Raw genomic sequence first — 22,331 nt, 5'->3', positions numbered from 1 at the left:
AAATATCTGAACTTAAATTCAGATGGTGCGTTGAACCCGGCCATTCTTTACGTAAACGTAACTTGTCACTCAACGTAACATAGTCATAACGTAGTAACGTTTTATGACAACTGAAACTAAAAAAAAGAATAAACTTCAAATATATTCCATTGAACGCAAAATTTCGTACAAAATTATTAAAAATACATCAGGGTTCTAAAAATATAGTTTAATTTTGCTTTGATCTCGCGGTGTATCATCAGCATAATGCTTGATAAACAAATTTCTTCATTTGTTTTCCTTATAATATCAATTGCATCAGGTAATTAATCTTTGGAATTGTCAATATTCTTTGTTACAACATCCTCCTACTTTTCTTTGCAAAAAAAAAAAAAAACAAAACTATAAACCGAAATTTTTCATGATGGTTTTCGAAACAAAATTCAGTGAAAGCCTTTGAAGTTGATATCAAATTTACGGGATCATCGGTGTCAGGAGCCCTTGTTAATTTCACTGCAACTCTATACCAAGATGGAAAGATTGCTAAAAATGGAAACTACGCATACAACTGGAATGATAACGCAGATCCACCACACTCCACTGTGAGTATTCTTTTGTCATTAAAAAGAATAATTTAAAACGTACACGGTGGTATCGTATATTTTGCTTGCTGTATATAAACAAAAACAAAAGCAAAACAAATTCTTTGTTGTGATATGAAGTCAAAACATTCAAGTTAGGTACTTATCGATCATTCAATGCTGATCATCCCCCAACAAAAACAGAGCTTGCAATTAAAAAGGTTACGTGCTAATCGAATTGATTACGTCTTAAAAAATGCATTAATTAAACCAGAATTTGTGTTAGTAGGTTTCATTCTGGAATTTTTGATAACATGTAAAAAGCTTGACGAAAAGGAAAACGTGATCGATTGAACTTGGAAGTTTTATTTTTATTATTGAGTTAATTTACTTTCTTCTATGAATAGGCAAGCAAATGAATAGCCGTGTCTATTTCTATTCTAAATAAAAAATGAATTGCATTTAACTTCATATCTAGAGATGGCTGCTTAACAAAACAAACAATGAATCCAATTATTATTATTTGCTCGTTGACTATCCATTCGTTGGTAGAGAAAATTGGTTAAAAAATAAAATTTTTATTTATATTGTGGGCGAAATAAGTTCAATCTAACTTCCACCAAAATTTGTATTTTATATCATTGTTAATCATTGAATCAGCTTTATGCCATAGGTGCAGACGTGTTTTTTTTATTTAACTTAATAACAGCGAGTTATCTGTTATGCTTTGTTATCAAAAGGTGGATAACCTTTTTTGATATGCTATTTAAATGCGAAATTTGATGCATTTGCTATACCGACTTGAAAAAAAATTGATATTACTTACATGGTGTCCGCTTAACTGGAAAGTCAGGGAAAGTCACGAAAATGTAATGTCTTTCGATTGGTTGTCCGGAAGGCTTCTGGATGCTTCATGAAAAGTCCCACAAAATGAATATGAGTACTAATAATATGATTATGAATATTCCTACAATAATTATAATTCTTACAATTATACACGGTTTAGTATTACCCCTTTCATCATCTTCATCGTCTTCAAGTAACGAAGGTGATATTGTTGCAGTTGATTTTGTATTCAGGGAGATTGAAAAAAAAGACACATAAAGAAAGACACGAAACTTGAAACTGAAAAAAACTGTGTTTGGCTGTTTTTTGGCGTTCGGGATCATAAAGATCTTCCGGATATATGTATGTTATGAAACGGGCTTCAGGTCAAATAAAACAACATACAAATGTATTATTGTCACGACGTATTATTGTCGTTCATGTCTATGAACATCATCAGGTGATCGCAAAGGAATCTTTATTAACATTAATAAATAGGAATAAGGAAAAATGTATTAATTAATAGGTTACAAAATTTGTTTACATACATCAAACACAATAGTAAACTTACACTTGTTACATTTACGGCCAATTTCTTCACAGAGTCCTAGCACTAGTACCGGTCCCAGTCCTTAAGTTAGTACTCAAATCGGTTTCAACTCATTTCTTCACTCAGGTACTAAGCCTTAGAACTGTCAATTTAGGACCGAGTACTAGTTAGGACTCGGTACTAGCTAGCTCCTCAAAATAAGCTAGGACCTGGTTATTATACCAATCGTTAGGACTCAAATCGGTACCAAATGATTTCTTCACACAAGTCCTAAGCCCTAGTACTGTCAAATTGGTACCGAGTTTTTCTTAGGACTTCGTAAAAGTTAGAACCTAAAAATCGACAGTCTAGCGAGGCTAATACTTGATTTGGTTGGATTGTTTGCATTTATTTTAAAATATATTTATCAGTTTTGAGATTTTGTGTCTCTTAAAACAGATATTTTTTTATTTTATTGATTTTTGTTCTTATTTTGGCATTTTATTTTTTGTCATTTGGTATTTTTTTTTTAAGAAAATGAATTTAATTTTTGATGATGAAAAATGTTGTCAATCGGTACGTTATATTTATCGAATGCCTCAATATTTGTCTCGTCGGTATATTTTGCCCCGCCAATTAATTCAATATCCCGCTAGACCCGCGAAAAGATTCAAAAAAGTTGTGGCTAGACTTTTTTAAACAAAAATTTAATCGCTAATATCTACAAATCATAGTTAATAACGTGACTCGCACTGATGACTTCTATGAGACATAATCACACAAAAAAAAAGGGACTGCGCTTTTAAGAACTTTTATTTTTTTTGAAATATGAAGGAACAAACATTTTATGCAAACTATCTTTTTTATTTCTTAATATGATTCTTCTTCCGGTAGTTATCCATTGCTAGCCCAGATTATTCAGTAAATTTCTCATAGTAGAATCATGACATTTCATTTTTGATTGTGACACTTTTTGATATATCTTCAATATCTTTACTTTTTGAGTCTTCTTTAGCCTGATTATATTTATTTTTTTATATTTTCTAAATGGTGATTTAATTATTTGAACGTTTTTTATCTATTTTGTTTTGTTTGATTTGCTGAAATACCAAAATAAAATATTTCAAACATCAAAAATGACAGTTAGACCAGTTTTATACGAATTATTTCTTAGGACCGAGTTGTGAATTTAGATCAGGTCCTATAAATGTGAAGAAATGCTCAGGTACTAACTTTTCGTTAGGACCGAGTACTAGTGCTAGGACCTGGTCTAGCTAGACCGGGTACTAGGCTGACTTAGGACTCATGTGAAGAAATTGGCCGTTATAGAGTCAATTTGGGTAAATGTAAACAATGTCTTTTTTTTTCTTTTGACTTTAGATTTTAATATGTTTTCACGGAACAACTTGACAGGTATCTTCAAATGCAAAATGATGGCAATTCTTTTTTATAAATATAAATAAAATTTATCCCAAATTGTTTAAATTACTGTCAAATATGGCATGTTTACAAATACATCACCATGTTTGTGTTTTTTTTTTTACAAATTCGGAGTAAATGTAAACAGTGGTTTAAAATTTCGAATTTCCTCTTTATCATATGGATAACGACTAGAAAAACGTTCAAGAAGATATTTGAAAAAAACTTTTTCAAATTCCAATAAAAGTTTTTGTTTTCTTCCTTTGATTCTTTATATAGGCACCTACCTAAAGTCCTACAAATCTTTTTAAGGCCCTCTTCTTTTCTGCATCTTCATAAAATCTCCCTGATGTTATTACAAACTGTTCTGTATATTTTTATGCGGATGAAGTAGTAACAATTTATCTGAGAAGACCGGAAATGCGTTCTTTGATTCGCCGATGTTAACTATTGTTAACTATTGTTATTGTTGAAGTGTCAAATAGTTACATTTTGTAACTTTTTCCAACTCAGCTGCTGGACTTGAGTTTCAATGTTAATCTGACCAGCACATCTAAATAGGGAAGATATGAGAAAAAAATTTTTTGTTTGCTTTCATATTTGAAATTATGTAAAGCATATTTTTGTTTCAATTTGCTTAGAATTCAATTTAAAATAATTATTTCAGTACCAAATTAATTTTTTCTTGTTTATTCATTCATAAAATTGATCTCAAAAAATTTTATTTTACCAGATCAACAAAATGTAACATTAGTCGTTCCTAAATCAAAGTTGAAATTTTCTAAAAAAAATCTAACCAAAACAAATACAACGATTCTTGTGAAACAACAACCAAAGTTAACTTTATTTAATAAAAGAACGAGCCACTGAGTTGTTAAAAGACTGAGTAGCCCGAGTAAATGAAGACCTGTTACATATTCAGGTGTCGGTTAAATAAAATAACAACAACCCCGTTGAAATCGTTTGGAATGGTGTGTCCGAGAAGCGAAATATAAATTCGTGATGTACCATGCCTTAATTTAAATGGTTTTATCTTATCTTTATTGGGAATGTTAAATATCTTGGCTTTATAATAAATTGTAAGATTAGTTGTTGTGACGCTAGACTTGTATATACGACAGACTATAATTCGAAAAATTTACGGTGGCTTGTAGAACCTAAGAGTATCTTCTAATGTATTGAGTCCTAATATGAAGATGTAACTTGTTGTATAATCATAGTTACTGCCTTTTTTTATTCTTACAGTTGTTTTGTTTAGGGCCCAACTATAATAGCCATATGCGCGCTGGGCTTATGTCAAAATTGAACAAACTGCTTCGTCCTGTTTCTGAAAACATGAGGAGTAGCCATAGTGAACATACGCGCGCATAGCCTTCTGTCACAATTTACATTTTTGTTTTCAATATTTTTTGTAAAAAAACGCGTTGAATTACACAAATAGATTTTTAAAACGGTTTTTATTCAATTCAGAATTCGTTAATTTTTCCATCCCCCTTGCATCCATGTTGTTTACATTTTATTCTGAGAAATTTACTCATGCCGTGCCGTTCCACATCAATTGCAAAGCAACATCTCGTTGGGGAATTTCGAAAAGAGCTAACACATATCAGAAAAAACGTACATTTCAAACATTATCAATTTCTCTAAATCCATTATTTTTATTATAACTTACTAGGATTGTAATTGATTTTGTACTTATTTCTTTCTTTTTTTCATACATACATATAGTCTACGATCCCGCCATAGGACGACTTACCCTCATCGTTATACCAGTTGAAATTTATATTTTCTGAAAGCTAGTGCCTAAGGAAATAAATTGCACATGGGTTGCTTAGCGATATCCTGTCAAGGCATAGGGTTGCCAGGCCTTAAAGTTTATTTTTGCGTATTTTTGAATACGTGACCCTGCTTGTATGGCAACCCTAAGAGCTATAAAAAAAATATTATGTCATAGGAAATTTAATTTAAAAATTTTAATTTTCAGGATCTTTTAAAATTTGAAGTTTGAGTAGGGTAAACAAAGGTGAATTTAGAAAAAGGGCAAAAATCTATTTTCTAAACAAAACGTGATAGAAATAAAATTAAAATTGGAATCGATAGATATTATAAATATATTAAAGCCCCACATACAAATAAAAAATGTAAAAAAATCTACAACTCGAGATATAGTCTTTTTAGAGTCATGATACTCAAATTCGATATTTGAGAAATAATTCACCAAAAATCAGAATAAAAAATTTTTAGGTATATAATTTTTATTTGATAAATTAGAAAAAATAAAATAAATAATGAAAAATTTGGCAGATACGTGTCAAGTTATTTCGTTTTTTCTCTCTAATAACATAAATATTATTTCAATTACCTTTCGTGCTGATTTTTGGTGAATTATTTCTCAAACATCGAATTTCATGGTTTTGACTTTTAAACGTCTATATCTCGAGTAGTAGATTTTTTACATTTTTGGTTTGTATATGTGACTTTTATAACTTCACAATATCTATCGATTCCAGTATCAATCTTTTTTTTAAGACTTTTTGTTAAGGAAATAGCTTTTTGAGCTTTTTTCAAATTTACCTCAGTTTCCCCTACTTATATGTCAAATTTCTAAAAATCGTGAATATTCAAATTTTTAAATTTAATTTTCTCTGACATAATTTTTTTTTTACACCTCTAACACTTACCATATAAGCAGGGTGGTGTGGTCGAAAAAACTCAAAAAATGAACTTTAAAGCGTGGCAACCCTATGCCTTGACAGGATGTCGCAAGGCAACCCATGTGCAAACTGTTTCTTTAGAGACTACCCTTAGAAAAAAATAGCTTTCAACTGGTATAACGACGTGGATAGGTCGTTCTATGACGGGATTTTCTCCTTTAATATGTTGAAATACGAAAATAACTACTTTTAAAAAAAATCGCTCCGCGAAAACTGTAAGTTAAATTAAAAATTTGACAGATACGTGTCAAGTTATTTTATTTTTTCTAATTTATCAAATAAAAATTATATAAAAAATTTTTTATTCTGATTTTTGGTGAATTATTTCTCAAATATCGAATTTGAGTGTCATGACTCTAAGGGCCATTTTTTTCACTCGGAGTTGAACATAACTTGAGAATTTTTATATTAAAAATTCTCAAGTTTTGTTCAACTCCGAGTGAAAAAAATGGCCCTAAAAAGACTATATCTGGAGTTGTAGATTTTCTACATTTTTTACATTTACATTTACATTTTAATCTAATCTGAAGATAAATCTTCTAGACTAGACACACTGCAGCTTCGGAAACTAAGTCCATTTGGCCGATACAGCACAAGACATTAATACAACAGAGAAAGACAAAGAAAGAAAGAACAACAGAAACACATATAACACATAACTACGTGGCACAGAGGGGAGATATCGTTGACAATTGTCTCATGTTATCGCACAGGTGGCTTCAGTTAAGCTGGCGATTTTAGAAAAAACTTCTGAGCCGACCGTTGGGCTCGAACCCACGATGTCTGGCTCGGAAGTCATCTACCCATTCCTCTGTACCATGGCTACCTGCATCTACATTTTTTATTTGTATGTGGGGCTTTAATATATTTATAATATCTATCGATTCCAATTTTAATTTTATTTCTATCACGTTTTGTTTAGAATAGATTTTTGCCCTTTTTCTAAATTCACCTTTGTTTACCCTACTCAAACTTCAAATTTTATAAAATCCTGAAAATTAAAATTTTTAAATTAAAATTCCTATGACATAATATTTTTTTTATAGCTCTTAGGGTTGCCATACAAGCAGGGTCGCGTATTCAAAAATACGCAAAAATAAACTTAAAGGCCTGGCAACCCTATGCCTTGACCGGATATCGCTAGGCAACCCATGTGCAATTTATTTCCTTAGTCACTACCTTTCAGAAAATATAACTCTCAACTGGTATAACGATGAGGGTAGGTCGTCCTATGGCGGGATCTCCTACTAATATATTTGATTATACACAAGCTACACTTGTTTATACAGATATACTAGAGTGACCGCAAGAAATCGATTTTCGAAATTTGGTCGGGGGAACCCCATAAAATGTTCAGGCCCTTAAAGCTAGAATCCATTGGCGGCGAGCACCCCAGACCTAGTAAGAAAAATAAGTAAGTTTTCCGGTGTTATCAATGAAAAAAGTTTATAAATTCAGGGTAAATCCAATACTGTATCACTTTATTGTATCCTTATTTAAGTCTGAATGTTTAAAAAATAATTGACGAATGGTTAATGTTTTATAAATTAATTTATCAATAACTCCTGCCACGTAAAAACAGAAAACATAGAGGTTTTTTTTTAGAAAAAAGTAGTTTTGGTGTTTTTAAAAGATATTTTTGAATCCTGTTGAATCCTGAATTTGTTTAAAAATAAATAAGAGCATCGAATTTTTAAAACTAAATTAGTACTTAATAACATACAATTTTGAAAAAAAAAATAGTTTGAAATTTTTTTTCCAATTTTTTTTCAAAATTTTGATTTAAAAATTAATTTTTCAAAAACTGGCACAGTTTTTGAAAAATTAACAGAGATTTTTGATACTTTGAGCGAGTGTCGGCACCATTTAGACCTATCCAATAGAGCTTTAATTTTAGCTTTCTAAAAGTCTGCAAAGGCTGAACATTTTATGGGGTTCCCCAGAAAAAAAAATCGACAAACAAATTTTTCTATGGGAATTGCGGTCACCTAATATATAAACTTATTTTAATGAGATAAATCTCGAAGAAAAATGTAAAATAGTTTTTATCTCAATAAATAAAATGTCTTCCAATATGAAAACTTTCAGGTTTTTAAAACAGAGCAGCCATATAGTAATTGGACTGTTGAATATCCAAAAGGAACAAAACCAAGCCTCTATGAAGTTAATTTAAACGTCGAACGATACATGATATTTTGGTTCTCGATAGCACAAAAAAGCGTTCATTTTAAAGTTACCGAACTTTTAAATGGAAACATGTCATTAACACAAAATGGCACTTACAGAAACGAACAGTATGTCTCGTACAAAGACCCGGTAAATCATACAGTTACTCTAAAAGAGAGCGACATGGAATTTCTGGACAGAAATGCAACATATATTCAAACATTTTGGTTTGAAAATTGCACTTATCTTGGAGTAACTGATGGTTACACTTATATAAATCGATATCCACATATAGGCACTACATTTGACATTGAAGCACTGGTTGTTGCGTCATTTGATAAACTACCAACTCCCACACCTAGCACAACAACAACGACTACTACAACAACAACAACATCTACAACAACAAGTACTACAACCACTACCACTCCAAAGACCACAACCACGACAAGTACAACAACACCACCAACACCTACAATATCTTCTAATTCAACCGCAACATCAATAACTGTTCGTCCTAGAGCTAGGAGAGATACAGCTTCATTAATTGCAAACTTTAATAACCTTACTGCATCAGCGAATGCAAGAATTCTGGGCATCGATTTGGCTTCGTTAAATGAACAACATTCTGCTAATGATGATTCGATGACGCCCACAACCACTAACCCCCTTGATTCCCCATTGCCTTATATTTGTTTCAACAAATCAATGGTTGCGGCTGATCCAAAAAAGACATATGGATATTTTAATAGAAGGGTTGTTTCTTTGCGTAAGTTAATATTACTGTCAAAAAATTATATTTATCAAACCACTGAATAAACCATTTTCAGAGCCTGTAGGAGAGTTTTCATCAAGTGGTAAAAACTGGCTGCAACACGGCGATGTTTTAAACTTGGATATATCTTGTAAAGGATCATCTCCTTTGGAATATTGCTACAGAGTATTTAATGGTATATAAAGTATTTTAATGCTATTGTTCATAAATTTTAATGTTATAATTTTAGCTCCCTATAATTTAACTGGAAACGAAACCTGCTCTAGTTGGCTTTCAATAACTAGTTGTTCGTTCCAACTGCGACGGTGGTTTGCTCAAAGCAAGACAATTTTATTTTTTATCAGGAATCCAATTGCTTCCTCAGTTAATCAGGTCACCATAAACTTTTACGAAAGTAAGTAAAAATAAAAAAACAATAGGAAGTAGATATTTTTCGTCTATTTATTTGTAGAATGTATAATAAACTAACTACTTCCCGGAAGTAGCGCAATTTGAATACTTCATTAAATTTTTCCCCAAAGAATTTAAGGAAAAATATATGTAACAATAGTCTAAGAGCCCACAGCATATTTTGGGAGTGGAGGTATAACTAAAATGTGAGTTTGCAGTTTTATAGCCTTATGCGTTGTAATAACGAATTCGAGAGTCTGGGAGCTTTAAATCGAGGTTTTATATGGTTTCCGAGGTTTTAAATATCGCAAAGTTTCCAATTATTGCGAGTTGGCTAAATTAACACAAAATCACATTCTGAATATAAGGACATCAATCTTGACGATGCGATCAATAGAACTCAAGATATAAGCTTTTTAAACTAAGGGCTCTATTTTTGGAGAGTTTTGAATTCAAAATAACAAACAAAAAATTAAACAGGAATGCCTCCAAAACATAGCCGTTTAAACAGCTTATATCTTGAGTTCTATTCATCGCATCGTCAAGGTTGATGTCTTCGGGCTTAGGGGAAATGACAGAGCATCAGTCCTTATAAACAGAAGGTGATTTTGTGTTAACTTAGCGTACTCACATTCATTGGAAAACTCGCGATATTTAAACCCGTAGAAACCTTGCCATATTATTAGGCCCAAGAGATAAAAATACAATTTTTTGCTTCATGTTGCTGAACTTTTAAAGTTTTTGTCGAAATATCTTAAATTTAGCTTTGTCTCATTTACTCACACTTATCATTTACATACGGATTGACTTAAAAAAGTTAAAGAGTTCATAAATTTTGATATAAAATAACGTGCAAAAAGGAATAAGCTCCAAAAGAAGTTTTCTATGCAATTCATGACCGGAAAATTTCCATACGGGTCCAATACTTAAATTTTTGTATCGAGGAATAACGTGACATTCTCAACTTTATGACATAAGTCCCATCTTGCATAAATATAGAAGATCTGATCGTCTGGTTTTTCTTAAGACGAGCAGAGCTAATCACAGTATGTTTCCAACTTTTTTTAAATCAACCCGTATCTACATGACAAGTGTAAGTAAATGAGACAAAAAATAAACTATGTTATTTCGACAAAAAGTTTAAAAATTCAGCAACATAAAAATTGTATTTTTTTTCGATTGGGCCTAATAATATGGCAAGGTACTGTATACTTAAATCCGCGATTTAAAGCTGCCAGACTTTTGAATTCGTTATAAAACTGCATACTCACATTTTGGTTATACCCCTACTCCCAAAATATGCTGTGGGCTCTTGGTCTACAATATAATAAATAATTTTATGTCGAATTTCAAACAACCAAGAATTCGATCTGCAGTCGACTTGCAGTCGCTACTTTCCTTAAATGAATGCCAATGAAAGAAAAAATCGCTACTTTATTCCGATCCCTTTTAAATCTCTTTTTTTGAGACGGATTCACAGAGATTTTCAAACACACTACAATTTTGCCAATTGCTAAACGTCAAACCAAATTAAAATTTTGTAAAGAAATGAGGAACCAGTGCCACTTTTTGTTTATTTGTGAAATATAAATTATTTTGAGATAACACAGAGGTTTGTAAATTAAGCCCTGAATATTCGAACTTTTATATTTGATTTTCTCTGACATAATATTTTTTATACACCTCTAAGACTTACTATATAAGCAGGGTGGCGTTGTCAAAAAAAACTCAAAAAATGAACTTTAAGGCGTGGCAACCCTATACAGAAAAACCAAGTTTGCCAAAAAAATGTTAAAAATAATTGCAATTTTATTAAAAATATTTTTAAAAAATACAAATAACGACTTTATTTATATATAGTGTCTTTGAAAATGACGGCTCTTGGTTTACTTCTTAGATTTTTATTTCTAGCACTTATAACAAAAAATTTAAAACCTATAGTTTAAATGATATTTTTATTCACAGCGAAGAAACAATCACAGCTTTCGGTTATTGTGGTGCCTGTATCATTCAGTTTGATAGCAGTTATCTTAATAGTATTTGGTGTGTCCTACTATATTCAAAGTAGGAATCGGTAGGTTGAAGCTTGTGTTATTTTTTATGCCTATATTGAATAAATAACATGTGTCTTGAAACAGCTTCAACGTAGAAGTAGCTGATTTTAACTTTGGCGAAACACAATCCGTCGATATGGAATATAAAACATTCCAGCAGCGTCTTATTGAGAGTCTTTGTGATGCAATTCCACATAGAAGGCGAAGTGATAGCAGTGAGTTTCTCCCAGACTCTAGCCCAACAGGAAGTGAAGGTGGTAGCCCAATGCGCTATAATACGATGACATAAGTGAATCGGTGTATGTTTTTTTATTATTAGTGTTTATATATATGTATATGTATTTAAGGCAACGGCATTCTCCCATTAATTTATTTTTTTTTTTTTTCTGAGACACGAATATAAAAAAGTCTTGAACATTTATTAATTTCGTTGGAATTTGTTTTAAATTTTTCTTTATATTTTAACTTCCATATAATTTTCTAGGTCAATCAAAATCAGTTTAAAACATCTCGCCATTTTTGATCCACTAATTTTTAGGCTGACATAAATTTATTCCAAAGACTGTTTTGTTATTAAACAAAATCAAATAAGATAACTATGTATACAAAAAATTGAAGAACAAATCACAAAACCAAAAAAACAAATTAAGCTCTACAAATTGTATGCTTTTTTCTAGAATAGGTATCTATGTAATTTCAGAAAATTATAATATGTAACAGAAAAACACAGATATGCTGACAAAACATTATATACTAATATTGAAACTAATAGTAAGCATTTTGGAAACTTGAATAATATGAATGTAATATTTTGTATAACACTTCCCTATTATTTCCGTGCTTTATTTCAATATTAATATAATGTTAGAAGAACTTTGAAAATTATTCTCTTCTAAACATGAAGTTTAATTTTCTTTATCATTTTCAAATAAATCACCTTAAAGTGTCAGTAGACCAAAAATATTAAAAGAAAAGTTTTAATTTTTTAATGAAGGGATTAAACCTAGTTTTTGTTTCATACGAAACTGAGGTGATTTTGTGACATCCATGTTAATTTGTACCAGTTTTTTTTTTTTTTTTTTTGTAAAACACTGTAATAAATTTCAAGTTTCAATGTAAAATTATTTTGATATGATATTTCATTCAAACAAATTATTAACAAGCACTTTTGAATATTCCGTAATTTTTTCTCTTTACAAAAATCACTTTTTAAGCTTTACTTTCTCTAATTTCTATGCAAATCATACAACACTTCTCACTCACTTGATCTATCTCAAACTCAAAATAATTAAGTGGGAGCAAGAAAGCTTAACTAAACAGTGCTGGAAAACTTCATGGAACATAAAGTAACAGATTGTAGAACAACTCGGTCAAGGTTTTTTTTCCATGAAACACAAAAACTTGTTCTGTTTTTCAAATCTTTTCTGTTCTTTTCCTTTCGGAAGACAATCCTTAAATAGAGCTAATGGTGTATTGCTTTCTCAAATTTCTTTCTTTATTTCCAGTTTTTGAAAATTTCTTTCTTTTCTAATATTGATTTCTTTCATTCTAGTAAGAGATGCTTAACACACGTAAAACAAACATAAATACACAGTTGAATGCACTTAAAAAATAAAGCCAAAAACTAATAAATTTCGTTAACCTTTATAATTATGTCATACAAAAATTTGTTTTCGTCGGTCGAAATACCTTGATTTTTATTATTTTTATACTTTTGAATCTTTCAATATTTTAAATAAATCTTCATCCATCCATTATGCTCATGTTCACGTTTACATATTGTTCCTCGATTAAGTGATGAGCGAACTTTATTTTAAATGTGATCATGTTACAAAATTTCATTCGCACATTTTATATATACAATACAAATATGTATTTTTATAAACTAATTTAATCGTTGAATTAAAAGAAAGTCTTACTTCCTCTTTAATATTCGTTTTTCTTTTAAGAAATTAAGATTATTGCTTGTGATAAAAAAAATTATAAAAGTATTCATAGGTATAACACGGTAGTTTTTGTCACATCAATCCTACTCGTTGTTTTTATGTAGATTTGTGCAGTTTTTCCACATAACTTCGAAGTAAATGAATAAGCAAATGCTGCTGGGAGAAGAGCGAAAAGAAATATATGTACACTTCCCCAAAAAAAACTTTACACTTTTTTCTTAAATATATTTTTATTCTGAAAAAAATAACACTTTTTTATGTTTTAAACTTTAAGTTACTAAAGAGGTTAAATAAAATTTAGAAAAAGACAAAAAACATACACATAATTAAGTTATGAATTTTTTTTGAAATAATGCATAACTAACTATAAATAAATTTATTTATTACTTAAAGAAAAGATTGTGAGGAATAAAAATTTATATTCATAACTATGTAAATAGAGTAAAATAAATAAGATAAATCAATTTAAAACATTGTTTTTTATTGAAGAAGTTTTTTGCAATTTTACAAAAACACTTTTGTAATCTACTTTTAGAAATTAATTGGATATTATCATTTGTGATAAAAAGCGTATCATCAACTGTGGACCAAAAGCAGCAGAAGTTCTTTATGTGAGTGATAGAATAAAATGATTATTATTTTTCTTAAGGCCTTTCAAATGCTTGTATGAGATATAAAAGTCTTCTAGTCCCTAGTAGGCCATAGTCTACGCCGGAAAACTTTTGCTTGAACCTGGACCCAAAAAAACTTTGGGCCTTATTTTGTAAAACGATTATCGTTTCTTCGTTGAAATTTCTTCGTTATTTCTTCGTTGAAATTTCTTCGTTATGCGATTGCGTATTACAATAATCGTTTTATTTCAACGATACTCGTTAATATCTACTACGTTCATTTGCCTATCGTTTGGCTTTCATTTTCTTTAAGCTGTCATAATAGTATTGTTGCATTTGCCAATAGAATGCATGTTAGCCCCATAAAATATATTTTTCGGTTTTATTTGGCCTTGCAACATTCTCGTCTTACATAACCGCTCGTCGTCGTGACTATCGTGTACTTCAGTATCGTTTAACTGCCACTCGTTTCATATAACGTAATAAATCCCCTGGAAGAATTAGTAGACTCCCGATTACATGTAATCATTGAAATTGTGCTTAAATGGAAGCCAATAGAATGTGGCTCCAAATACACCAGGATGTCAACAATGTTAAACGTCTGGATATACCATAACATCTAACTACTCAATGCTGATGAAGTTCAACATTTCCATAAGAAGCTTTAACTTTTTTGTGAGCAATCTGTTTCCTATGTTTTGCCCGTTTCATAAATATGATTTTTCAATTCAAAATTACAAAATAAAAAAAAAATAATGAATTTAATTTTTTCAAACTTTGGACCTCGAATATCTTTTAAACGGCTAGATAAACGAAAAAAAGTGGTCAAAGCCTTTATTGTAGAGCATTTAATTTCCTACCAGAATAAGTAAAGATATTTGCTTAAAAGTCGATTGACAAAATAGATGATTTTTTTTTAAATATAAGATTGATGTGAAAATAGAAAACTGTGAAGCGGAGGATCTTGCCATTAATATTAAGAGCTTTTATTTGGTGAATATATTCTAGAGGTGTCTAGAAATCGATTGTTCGAAGTATAAAACAAAAAAAAAGAATAGTAAGTAAGTAAGTAATTAATTAATTTTATTGATTTGTTCCTTAGATACATGATAACAATTTAAAGAATTTAAAGCTATGGCATTGCGGTCAGCTCGGTTAGCAAATTTATATATAAATGTATCTTTTCTTTATAAAATAATAAATAAATGTAACTATTCAAATTCTGTGATAATTAACATTCTATACTTGTAAATATCTTTCAAGAATAAGGCGAGAGGTTTCCAATCAGGTCCGTTCAACAGCTTTATTGTTTCCTCCATTGATAGGGTTCTTTTTCCAAAGTATGAACATCGCTGCGTTGCAAAAATGGAACATATGCTCATGAAATGAAAAGAGTCTTCTTTGGACTTAAGGTTACATAGGGTGCAGAATTGGTTAAAACTTCCATTGTAAGGTGTTCCGTTAAGTCCTAAGATTTCGCATCTTACTTTAAATATTAATGAAATTTCCTTATAACTTAAGGAGTCTTGGAAGTAATTTGATTCTTTTAAACATATATTGAGTTGGGAGTACAATATTCTACTTAAAGCGGGCGCTGGTTTTAAAGGCATCACGCATAGAGTTTTCATGTTTCCCAAAAATACGATACAACTGCTCCCTTAAATTTGTTAAATTACTCGTATCCATCGAAACCGCCTCATCGAAACTGCTTGCCATATTTTTCCATTTCGCCATCCACCAATCCTCATTTCTTACTTCGTAGAGCAGCAATTTTTTAGACAGCCGTTGATCTGGGTGACGAAAACTTTTCAAAATAAAATCCGCCTGAGACTTCATGGTACCGGTGAAGAGTTTGGGAAGTCCCGTTTCGAGGTAAAGTGCATAGCTAGGGGTTTGTAAAGGGAAATTAAAAAGTTTTTTTAAGAAATTCCTGTGGAATTTTTCAATCGGTTCATACTCGTCTATACCCCATACTTGAGCAGCATAGCAAAGTGTAGTCTTGACAACAGTGTCAAAGATCTTGTATTTTGCAGAAATTGGTATCCGTTTGTTAGAGAACACATTACTCCACGATAGGTTCATTCAACATACTTTGACAAGAATTTGTTTTTGCAACTAAGTGTTCATTAAAGTCAAGTTTAGAGTTAAGTTTCACTCCTAAGTAATTGTATTCCGTAACCACTTCTAGATTTGTACCATTAAAGAACCAATTATATCGGCTTTGACTCCTGGCAGATCTTGAAAATAACATGACTTTGGATTTGTTGGTGTTAATAAGAAGTTCCCATTTACAGCAATAATCCGAAAGACGGTTAATCATTATCTGTTGCGAACCATTTTGAGTAATGAGATCCATCCCAGACAGCTGCTTGCGAGTTGAGATACATTTCTTTTAAGACGTGAATGTATTTACTAGATATGCCCAAATGGGAGAGCTTATAAAAGAGAGCGTTCCTATTCACCAAGTCAAAGGCTGATTTGAAGTCTACGAAGAATGCATAAACCTTCTTGTTCCTAGCTTGACAAGCTTTGACAATTGAATTGAGTGAAAAAATGTGATCAATAGTTGAATAATTCTTTCTAAAGCCAGCTTGAAATTCAGTGAGGATATTGTTGGCGTCAACCCACGATTCCAATCTATTGGCAAGGATTCCACAAAATAATTTCGCTAGAGCATTCATAAATGAAATTCCTCGATAATTTTCGACTTGGTCCAGAGCTCCTTTTTTGTGAATTGGAAAGATAACTGATCTCTTAAATGAACTTTGGATGTCCTCATTTTGAAAAACTTTGTTGAATAATATTTTAAGCTGGGCGAAAAAACTGGGGGTGGCGTTTTTAAAAAATTCATATGCGACTTCATCTTCACCTGGGGCTTTTCCATCCTTTGCTTTTTGGATAACAGCACAAATTTCTGCAATCGATATTTCTTGATCTAAGATTTCGTTAGTTGTCATAGGTTCCGCAAAATGATAGTTTAGGATAGATTTACCACAAAGGAGATTTTGAAAGTGAACCGATAGGTCTTCAGCAGTCAGTCCTATTCCTATCGCGAACTGAGATCCATTTATCTCTCTCGTAATTTTCCAAAATTCCTTAGAGTTTTTTGTTTCGCCAAGTCTACATGCCTGATTTTTCTCATACTCGGGTTTTTTTCACCAAGCACAATTTTTTGTATTCCATATTTGCTTCAAAATACCAACTTTTAAGGATATCACAGTTAGAGTTCCGTAGAGCATTTAGGAGAGAAAATGATTTCTTTCGGGCTTTCATGCATTCTTTGTCAAACCAGTTTTGCTTAAACCTTGGAAATACATTAGAGTTCAACGATGGCGATGAATTTCTAATGCAACACAGTAATTGGTCTGAATGTATATCTGTGGACTCATAGGATTCATTTAACAAGGCAAGGTTTTGATCTAATTTTTGTTGATAATTTTGTGCATCCTCCTGCTTCCATTTCAATCTAGGGATAAGTTTTAGAATGTTTTCTTGTGAAACATTTTGATTAGACCAGACGACCGTAATTGGCATGTGATCAGAAAAGTTTTTGTGCTGTACTTCAAATTTTTTGATCAAATTCACCCAATTGTTGTTTACCGCGCAATAGTCGATGACAGTGTTTCCTTGACCACCATAAAATGCGAATTTACCATCCACATCTCCGTTCGTACACCCGTTAAGAATTAGGCAATCATATAACTGTAACATCTCCAAAAACTGTGTGCCGTGTGAATTGCGAACAACGTCCTTTGAAAATCTGTTTTCGGAATTTACTATGGAATTTCTTATAGTTTGTGAGGTGCTTATTTGTAGGTTGCCGATTCTCGCATTGCAATCACCAATCAATAAGACACTTTTTCCTGCAAGGTGAAGCAGTGTAAAAAAAAGAATATATTCGATTTTTTTTGACCCACCCAAATGGACACCGAATAGTTTTCATTTGCCTTCGTCATACGATGATGCTTTGTTGGGGCCCTATTTTGTAAAACGATAATCTTTGAAACTACTTCGTTTTCGTTGAAATGCGACTACGTATTACGATTATCGTTTTACTTCCACGATACTCGTTATCGTTAATCTTTACGACTGCCATTTACCTATCGCTTAACTTTCGTTTTCGTTTGGCTGTCATAATATTATTGCGTTTGCTGGTCGAATTCATGTGAGCCTCAAAAAAATATTTTTGTCGGTTTAGTTTGGCTAAACGACTTTCTCGTTTTACATAATCGCTCAACACAATAGTCTCGAAAACATAACGGCTTACACAGCTCATATCTTGAGTTATACTTATCACAATGCTGAGATTGAGAAGTTCAAGTTTAGGAAAAATGACAGAGCATCAGTTCTTACATTTAGAATTTAAAATAGTGTCACTTTAGCTTATTCACATAAATTGGAAAACTCACTTTATTTAACCCCTCGAAAACCATATAAAAGTTCACATTAAATTTTTCAAACTTTGAATTCGATATTTAGACGAATATTGTTAAAAAACTGTGTACTTATATTTTGGTTATACCTCCACTTCAAAAATTTGCTCGGTCTACTAGAAGAAAACTTGCTATTTTCTCACTTTTGACTAGAACAATATAAACTACGACGTTAGATTGCTTATACCTTATGATGGTTACAGTTACGATAAAGGGCTCATTTTATAGATAATTAAAAGTGCTAACATTCATTCTTGAAGAAAATCCCAAACAAATCAAAAGTTCTTCAGATATTTGAAAAAATGTCATGTTGTCCTAACCTTTCGAGGAAATCCCGGTCTTTGACCGACTATAAAATTGAATTTAACTAACTCACGGAATTCATTTGTATATCATTTTTAAGATAATTTCAATGTGAATAAAAAATATTTTTGGTTTAAATGAGTAAAAATGGAGTTATGAAATAAAAACGGCATCGACCTCTTTTCCAAGACGGCGGCTGCTCCCGATGTCTTATCATCTCAAAAAATTAACATTTACGATAAGAACATACACCCAAACACGTTCCATGAAAAAAATTTGTCCCGCGAAAAATGCAATTTGATTTACTAATTTGCCTGGGCTATTTTGTTTAAAACTCATTTGAGTATTTTTTTTCGTTTTTCAAGAGAAACTTTTCGTTGGTCGCTGATTGTACAAGAATTGTTTTTCAGGCCATTGAAAACAGTAAAAAAAATTGGTATTAAATGTTCTTCTATACAATAGACCAAAGCTAATGGCTCTCCGTCCATCCACTCGATCCTTATTTATAAAAATGCACATACACAAAATTGCACAGAAGACCAGAAGGATGCAAATAAATTTTTTTGTTTGTCATATTAAGTTTTTATTAAATCAGTCCCTCGAAGTCTATTTACTTTAAAAGTCTAAAAGTTACCAATTAATAAGATTTTATCGAGTTTTAAAAACTTAATTTAACTAAAAAAGTCAAAATTTTAGAAAAAGTGCTAATTTTTGAATAGGTACATTTAAGTTGTTTCTTGACAAAAAAATATAAAAATTGCATATTATCAAAGGATTTTACCTCTACTTTATTTCATTAGTACAAAGTTTGGACGTACCGGCAACATACTCAAAATGCCCCTTGATTTAGTAAAAAAAAAATAAAATTGACAATTTTTTAACTTTTTTTCTTTGATTTTAGGTTAGAATTTTAGTCAAAAATATTTTTTAAATTTTTTAACCACCTTTACTTGACAGAAAATTTAATTTGCTTTCAAAAGTGTCATTGAACCATTTCAAAGTTAGGCTTGGTTTTCGAGTTAAATCTAAAAAACTGAAAATCGAACAGTGTTTCCGTTTTCTCAGAAATGCACCAATGGATTTAGTAGCACTTTTGGCTGGAGTATTCTTTTATGTCAAGGAATCATAATCAGCAATAAAAACTCTTGAACGAATTTGTTCTATTTTTGCTCTGGAGCTCCGGTTTATTAAATCGACTATAAGTTTGTAAAGAATATTCACGAAACTCTTTTTGACGTGTTACAAGTTCCTATAATCCATTCAATATAATGTGAAAACAAATCAGGGGTCGAATTACGGCATACGTTTGTTAACGAATGGTTGCTATGTGTCCCTATCGTTTTCTAATAATTAAATAGTCAAAACGTTATCGTATGATCGTAATCGTGTGCGTAATTCGACCCCTGTTGAATGATCTTTACAAAACAAAGTCTATCCAGTTGTTTTTTTTGTCTGAAAAATTTTATAAAATGGACTTATTTCATACAATTAGGAAACAATTCCCTAGTAAAAATTAGGCACGATGAGTATTATATACTCAAAATAACAAAATAGTGATTTAAAGGATTTTTCAAAGTTATATCTGTGTAAATTGGACATAAATTGTTTCCATTATTTCTTTCTTATCTTAAAAATAAGAATCCATTGATTCTAATTTTGCTCAAAATTTCAATCGTAGGGCGAATTTCAAATTTCTATTTTATCACAAAATTCTGAACTTTGAAATTCCAACGCAAAACTTGCATAGATGATTTAGTTTGAAGAGTCATCTTTTGATAGAATGCGGTTCATAGAAAACATACTATGTAAAAACACCCATCATCTTCCTTAGACCCAGGATTTTTAAACTAATGACTGGTGATACCGGGGGTCTCAGGAGGATATATTTCACAAAACCACTCCTATACGGAGATCAAAGACGTTACACACCAAAACAATTTTCTGGTGCTTCCGGCAATTTCTGTTATGGAATTGAATTATTATTTGAAAGAAATAAAATTACATAGCCCTAAAAGAATTATAATATTAATAAACTCCTGCTCAAAATTAACGCACACTTTTTTTTCTTCTTTAGATATACCCCTGCATCTTAATTAAAATGGCTTTAAAATTATTTGTTGTATTTTTTTGTGTTTCCTTATTGTTTAGCAAAAAAAAAGCTAAACTGCAACAGTTTTATCAACCAAAAAAAAAGATAAACCAAATTTATCAATTCAAGGTCTGAAAACTGATATTAAAATAATTTTTGTTTTTTAAGAACAAAAATTAAAAAAAAATGGAAGTTCTTTCCAATAATTTTATTCAATACTTGGCATTGTATCCTCTAGCGCATATGACAACTTGGAGTCATATGTTCATTCCACGAATTAACTTTTGAAGGTTTTGTTGTAACTTTTCTCTCACTCGTTTTCTGTTGATCAAGAACGCAAATGCAATTTTTTCAACATTTCCTAGACATGTTCTATTGAATTTAAATCCGGATATCTGTGTGGTCAATTCAAAGGTGGCATATTTTAATCTTGAAGATATTCTAAAACCACTCTAGCGTGTATTATCGTGCATCAGACTGAACTGTGCACCAAATATGGGGGTGATTGGAACCGCATGCTGTTCGAGCACGTGTTGTAAAGCAGATTTTACTCCATGAAAATTTATGACTCATCTCTAAAAGGTTCGCGGGTTGACAGATAGACTTCAGCATACCTCCCCAAATCTTCCCCACAAACATTTTATTCCATACCTACAATTAAAGCTTATTTATTTGAGAAAATAACCACGATACTGTGGGATAAAGTAATAACAGGACTATTTTCGAAAATAAATATGATGTGCGTTAAATTTGAGCAGGAGTGTATAATATGTATTATTTTTGATCATTTCGGGCGAAATTTTACTTTGTTTTCAATTTATTTTTCATTGATTTTGAATAGTTAAAAATCAAAATTCTAACACTTTCGATACGATTTTGTAAAAAAAAAAGTAAGTATTTTAAGATATAAAAAAGAAATTAAATTTGAATGTTTATTCCGTTCATTATTTTGTAAAAAAAAGTCGAGTCTTTTAAGATACAGTCCTCGATATTGCCAAATTTCATTAATTTTCGGCAAGGAATGGTCATGGAGGGAGATTCGATCGCACAATTAATTTATTAATTGTCTTCCACTATACTTCCCGCTTTGTTGACTAGACGATGTTTCGTGTTTCGAAGGGTTAAAGTCAACGTGCAACAGTATACAGAAATCATCATTACACATTCCAATAATTCCTTCACTCAGGTGGCTGATAGTCATCGACGGTTTCGACTCCTTTCCTGATGATATCGCTTTACGGGAGCCGCCAATTAGCAACTGTGGTTACTGAATACACAACAGTGACCGGTGAGTTTCTTACTCAAGCACTCAATGTATTGTAACAAATGGTATAAAGCGCCCTTAAGCCTGAACTACATCAAAACACAAAGGGCGCATTCACAAACCTAGGTGCTACGTAGTCTAGTTCTAACTAGCTTTTGGAATGCGAATTTGCACTACAAAGCTAGGTGACAGATGCAATAAAAAAAAATTGTTTTGAGTGGTTTAAATAGCACCTAGGTTTGTGAATGCGCCC

The 22,331-nt window shown here is 31.3% G+C and overlaps 1 protein-coding gene across 1 annotated transcript; it reads left to right on the top strand.

The window, feature by feature from the left end:
- Window positions 1-126: 126 nt before the first annotated feature.
- Window positions 127-13,805, top strand: LOC129913961 (uncharacterized). Its single transcript, XM_055992967.1, has 7 exons — window positions 127-301; window positions 427-581; window positions 8,136-8,982; window positions 9,044-9,163; window positions 9,218-9,382; window positions 11,344-11,452; window positions 11,517-13,805. The coding sequence occupies exons 1-7, from the start codon at window positions 247-249 to the stop codon at window positions 11,719-11,721; spliced, it is 1,656 nt and encodes a 551-aa protein (XP_055848942.1). The 5' UTR covers window positions 127-246; the 3' UTR covers window positions 11,722-13,805.
- The last annotated feature ends 8,526 nt before the right edge of the window (window positions 13,806-22,331 follow it).

The sequence above is a fragment of the Episyrphus balteatus genome, chromosome 3, assembly GCF_945859705.1.
Source record: "Episyrphus balteatus chromosome 3, idEpiBalt1.1, whole genome shotgun sequence".
In the NCBI taxonomy this organism is placed as follows: domain Eukaryota; kingdom Metazoa; phylum Arthropoda; class Insecta; order Diptera; family Syrphidae; genus Episyrphus; species Episyrphus balteatus.
Note: the sequence above shows the minus strand (reverse complement) of the source record. Positions and strands in the feature narration are given on the sequence as shown.